Below are 6,073 nucleotides of genomic sequence, written 5' to 3'. Positions count from 1 at the left end.
CAATTATGGATTAATTGCCATTTATCATTGGATGTGCAGTCAACTCACATTTCCAGGAATAAAAAATACACCCACTTTAAAAACAAATGCATCCCGACACTTATCAACACACTGACGATTGTTGTTCTAGAAAAACATGCAGCAGAAATTAGCATCAAAATTCCCTCTCTTTAGTGCACACCCACACACACACACACACACACACACACACACACACAGAGCGCCCACAGCATGTTGTCTGTGGAACAAACTGGGTGTCATCATTAAAGGAGCGCTAAAATTAGCTGCCTTCTCCCTGTGTGAAGAGAAGATGGACAGAGGAAGAGGAAATAAAATAAAAGCCGTTAAAGGTGGAAAGAAAAGTTGAGCCGGGTGACAAGGTGATGCAGGGGAATAAAGTGGAAAATGCCATTGGAGAGTGTGTGTGTGTGTGTGGTGTGGTGTGTGTGTGTGTGTGTGTGTGTGGGTGTGTGGGTGTGTGTGTGTAGGAACCCTCTCAGGATGGAGGCATTTGTCTCTGAGTGGAATTACAAGTGGCGGGCCAAACAAACCCTCCAGTGGTTCTAGAAGAAACAGAAAGGAAGAGAGCGAAATAAAAAAGATTTCTCTCTCTTTCCTGTCCTTTCTTGTTCTCCACTCACTCGCCTGTGTGCGCGCGTGCATGCGTGTGGCGTGTGTTTTGTCACACTTGAAGCAAAAAAAGCAGAAAATGGCCATAATTTAAGTTCGATTGGGACACTTGAAGGGCCCTCTGGAGATAGCAGTGTTCGAGATTTGGCGGCAATCTAGTGTTGAGAATTCTGGGAATGCCCTTTCACCTGTAAAAACCCCGACTCTGTGTGCGTCTTCAATAGAAACAGCCGGAGAGAAAGAAACGAGAAGCGTGGGCTGAGAGAATCTCGGCGCTTGGGAGCTCTTTTTTCTGTGTGGAGTGAGATCTCAGTCCTCCTGAAAGGGGACATCTGTGCCAGGCTTCCATGCCTCCTGACCAGTACTCAGACTGGGAGCTGGCACCGGACGCACTGCTCATCATTAGGTGGCAAAAGCAGTGGGGGTGATGTGGGGGAGGGGGGGGGGGGGGGGGGGGGTGTTTGCTGGTTGAGAAAGTCTGTCCTGCCAAGCACGCTTGGTGCCAGGGACGGAGGGGGGCTAAGAACCTTCAGGGATGATTACACAGGCCAATAAATCTGCTGTTTTGCACCCAGCCTCGAATGTTTCCCCCCCCCCATGCTGAGCAGTTGTGACTCCGCATGTCAATATTTGTGCCGTTCCCAAATCGGGATGAACAGAAGCTTCTCTGTACAGCCGACGGCCAACAAAAGTCAGAATACGGGCTCGTGACGTGGCCCCGTCTCCCTCCCCAGAGGCCCCCGAGACAGCATCATCTTTGTTTGGCACGGCGCTAATCAGAGATGCGGTCTGGGGAGGGCCGCTACACTCTCAGGCCATGGTGTTCCATCACCCCCCCCCACACACACACACACACACCACACACACAACGGATCGTAGCATCCCCTCGTGGCCCGCTGGGAACGTCCAGCTGTGACAAAGTGAACAAATATCAGCCCACACCTCAATGTCACCCTCGCCAGATCGCAGTCGCTATTCTTTTTGTGTATGCAACCTCCCCCCCCACCACCACCACCCAACCCGGACATGATCCACATATCTATCGGCTCGTCAGAAATGATCGCGGAGCGTCTGACGCGCGTCCAGCCCGAGCCTGGCACGGGCAGATAGCGAGTTATGATAGCAATGTTGACTAATTTAGAGCAAGATTGAAATCCTTCACCCCCCCCCCACTCATCTCTCATGTTGTCAAATAAAGGCTCAACAGTCTAGACTGATGCTATCGGAGAGGGGGGGAAAAGGAGCTTAATTAGCTTGTAATAAATCCTCATTTCCGTCAGTCTTCTCCAAAGCCTCAGGCAGTTCGATGCGTGCCAGCTGACAGACGCCCAGTAATTTGATAGTGGCATTCAGCGGGTTTCCCTCTGGCCGTCCCCTCTCTCCCCGAGGCCATTTCACAGGAGAGTACGTCTTTAAATGTCACCCCCCCCACCACACACACACACACACACACACCTAGAGATCCACATGTGGACGCAGTCGTCGGAACACACACGCAAGCTGAAAGGTTTCAGGCGGATGCAGAGAATAAAGGACGGTCAAGCTAAAGGTGCTAACATTTCTAAAGTGTTATTTAGCTGTTTCTACCATAAAGGACACACATACACACTCACACTCTCTCCCACACACACACACACACACACACAAAAGACACAGACCTTCTGCCATGCTCTCTGGAGGAATTCAATATCACTCTCTTCCTTTTTTACCCTCCAAAGACGATAAAATATGAACCTGCGAACCTGAGCTGAACCTAATCTGGGCCGAACCTGGGAGGAAAACAGTGGTCGCCGCCAGATTTGTGCACGTTTACGTTGAAAATGTGACAGGTGAAAGGTTTGTTGACACGGGGCCCGTTTTCATTTGTCCCTCGTGTGGCGCAGACATGACTCAGCAAGATGCGTGTAATCTGCGTTCGCGTCACTAGGAGCCGACTCTTGCACCCCAGACCATTGAGGTCAGAAAGATCTGCTGAAAGCTTCATTTCCTCCAGGTACCTTAACGTCATGAGCATTAACATGAGGCGTCCGCAGCCAGAGCTCACGTATGTTCCATTTCTGATTGCAGACGTGAGCATCGCCTTGACCTTCTTGGTCCACAGGTGCTTTTGAACAAACCTGCCATCAGCCATGTGCATAAATCACCTCCACTAGGCGTAGCCCGGACCGCCGGGGCAGAAACCCGCATGGCAGATATGGACGGGAGTGGATGTGTGTGGAATTAATAAAGCAGCGAGGGTGTCCGTGCATTCATTCAGCCCCTGTTTCATAAAATCCTTTCACCCAAATATGGGCAGTTTGAATTTAAGCTGCTCGTAAACCAAAAGACGGGAAAACCTGGAGCCTGTTGTGTTCATCCAACGCCTCCCACTTGATTGCCTTTAATTTTTAATATTTCCCCAAATTTGGAAGAAATTTTACACGAGCGATCGATTCAGAACAGTCCCTGAGCTCCAAACCTAACAGAAGACCAGATCATGGTAAAGTCTTCTCTCATCAGTGAGGAGGAGCTTGGAGCAAATTCTGCAAAAAGTTCGACATCAAACAAGCTTCCAATGGTCTGAACTGGTCGCGGACAGACTTGCACCCCGGTGATTCTGGAGCAAAAACACAGCAAAACTGTCTACAAATAACCTCCAGGGGGGGCAGAAGAATGTCTGCGTGCAACACGTCAATAAACGTAGAGTTGCCCTCGCAATAAACTGGCGATCGATTAGCATGAACGCATCAGTGGTGTTTACTGGGAACGTTGCAAAAAGATTAAAGTGATTTTCATCCAGGGACTGACACCACAGGGGTCCTTCTGATGAAAGGGAGATGTTTCCCCCACTGGCTGCAAAGCCCTCAGTGGATCGGCTACATTTGAATTATTCAAAGACACCAAGGAATCAGAACCGCGCCACTGGTGCAACCGAGCTCAACTCGGATAAAGCGGCGGTCCTCGATCTGTCACTGCGCTGGAGGCACTTCAGCCAAAACGGTGGCGCATTCACTCATATTTGGGCTGAAGCCCCTGTCTTTGCAGGGACTTCTGAGAGCCGGTTGGCGCTGGAGCTCAGTCAGAGGAGAAATCAAACCAGTGCGTAATGGGCGGATAACTGCAAACATGCGTTCGGGACGCTCTGCGTGTAGTTTCGGTTGGTGCACAGGCGGACCCGTTGGCACCTGAACGCCACATGTGCTGGGATCAGTCCCGAACTGAAAAAGTCCGGTTCTGGTGGCCGCTTCGGGACGCACAAGCAGCGCAGCGACGCGCATCAACTCACCTGACTGTGCTGCGCTGGAGCGGATCACCGCCAAAGTGACGAGGACGCAAACCGGGAACTTCATCTTCGGAGCAGAGAGAGAGGAAGCCTGCTTGTCTGGTTAACTGTCGTAACTCACATGTCCACTTCAGATATCCTCAGTTTTGTTTGGTTTGTTTGGTTTTCCTCACGAGCCCGTCACCAAAATAAACAAGGAGAGGAAGAAGAAGCCCGTGCGCACTCCGAGGCGGCGCCGTGGAGAGCTTTTACGCAGCGCTCGCTCTGTTTGTTTATCAGTTCCCGGACTCGTGTTTAGGTCAGTTTCCTCCGCGGTTTCTCTCAGCCATTTACTCCCCACACTGCCATACAGCCGGTGGCGGGAGGGGGGGGGGGAGGCTGAGGGTTGGGGGGGTTCTGGTTGCGCGTGTGTTTGAATTAGGATTGATGATTGGGGGGAGAACACGCCTCCGGAGCGCGACTGACACCGTCTACATCCAATTACAGCGGACATCCCAAAAATATTTGAGGGTGATTTTTTTTTTGGAGGGGGGGGGGGTGGCTCCGCCCATCTCACTAATCACCTGCTCTGATTGGATATTTGGCCGAACAGCTGTCGTCTATACACCTGTCACGGCCTGCGAATGTGTTGGACGCGTTCAAAATAAATCGAATTATCGATACCGACTTCGATGGCTTCGTGAATATGTTGTTTTTTTATTTTAATGTTCCTGCTTTGAGTTTCGATTTGAAGATGAAAGTTTTCTTGCTTATTCTCCGCACCCCAGCTTCCTCTCCTGCTGTCATCCGTGGATGGTTGAGCGCGTCCTGACGCGGCCTGTCCGAGCAGATCCAAATTTGTGATCCGTGAAGGCTGAGAAGTCGAGCGCAAACTGCTTCCATCATAAATATGAGGCCGCGGTGAAGTGAAGCGCGCTCATTCATTGGCCTCTTCTGCCCTCTAGCGGACGATTAGCCCAAATTTATTATTTAGTAATTCAACTTTTTAACGAGGGCAATTTTTATTTAGTTTGCTTGTTTCCGTTTTTTACTCACACAATAAAGATTTATTCATTTCCTTTGTTAGCCTTTGTTGATTAGAACTGTATGTTTAACTTATTTTGAAATGTCCTGTCCTTTGCCTCATTTGTTGATTGAAAGCACAGTAAATTTAGCCTAACAGCATATTTAAGTTGGTAAAATTATATTTTTTCCTCCCCTGTATGTTTACAAGAAATATGTTTATTAACTTTTTTTTTCTCAAGGAATTAGAGATATAAACCCATCAGTGTCCAGGGGGAGGTTGTCTTCAAACAAAAGTTTCAAAATCAGCGTTGTTTACTCATTAAAAGGGCCCTTTGCAAGCACGTTAACCAGTGTTGAATGATGTAAAAGACTCTAGAGTGTTGGAAAAATAATCAAATTAGCGCCAGCAAACAAATCTACCAATTAAAATATGGACCAGAGGGAAAATGGCTGTCAGTTCGCACACCAGAGCAGGAGACACATGAAAACATTTATGTGAGTCGTGGGATTTAAGCTCCCTCTCTCCTTCTCGGTGGCAGCACAACAACAGCTGAGCAGCAGTGAGAATACTAATCAACCGTGGGTGTGCACAAATCTGCAGATAAAACTACTAGACATTAGATGTGAATACCAACGCTAACTCTGGTTATCGGCAACAGTCCTCCATCACAAATAGAATTTAATACAAATGTCAGTGTGTAAGATTTGGCGACATCTAGTTGCAAAAACACAGGTTATGTGAACTGACTAGCTTTTATCGCCATCTCTTTATCAGGCCTCGAAGATACAAAATGGCATTTCTTGCACGTTCTGAACAGATATTTCTGTTCTGACATGACAAATCTCAATATAAGAGTCATAGAATGAATTCCAAAGCGATATGAAGAAACAGTAATTTACAAAATAAATTCAGATCGTCCTTTCAGGCTCTCGTAGAAACGTTCTAACACATGGAGGGGACCCTACTCAACATTCATTTACACAACCTGAAAGTGGCAAACACTATAAAAGCATGTTTTGTGTGTATTTCTTTGCATTTGGAGCCGTAGGTTTAGAATCCCACATGCTGGACCTTTAAGTCATGCGGCGAATTCACTGGCAGGAGGTCTGTCATCTGTTTTGTCCCCAGTGTGAGCAGCTCCACGCTGTAGAAGGATCAGATGTCAGTGTCTATGA

The 6,073-nt window shown here is 48.3% G+C and overlaps 1 protein-coding gene across 3 annotated transcripts in view; it reads right to left on the bottom strand.

Moving 5' to 3' along the window:
* The window catches only part of LOC101079286 (receptor tyrosine-protein kinase erbB-4), a 158,225-nt gene extending 154,076 nt beyond the window's left edge, over positions 1-4,149 (bottom strand). For all 3 annotated transcript variants that reach the window (XM_029840486.1, XM_029840488.1, XM_029840487.1), the window contains exon 1: positions 3,896-4,149. In XM_029840486.1, the coding sequence (XP_029696346.1) occupies positions 3,896-3,959 (64 nt within the window). In that variant the 5' untranslated portion in view covers positions 3,960-4,149. The remainder of the gene's footprint in view (positions 1-3,895) is intronic.
* Positions 4,150-6,073: the final 1,924 nt, after the last annotated feature.

This window comes from Takifugu rubripes, chromosome 8, assembly GCF_901000725.2.
Source record: "Takifugu rubripes chromosome 8, fTakRub1.2, whole genome shotgun sequence".
NCBI classification, from domain to species: domain Eukaryota; kingdom Metazoa; phylum Chordata; class Actinopteri; order Tetraodontiformes; family Tetraodontidae; genus Takifugu; species Takifugu rubripes.
The sequence above is the reverse complement of the archived record's forward strand: the minus strand, read 5'-3'. Positions and strand labels throughout refer to the sequence as shown.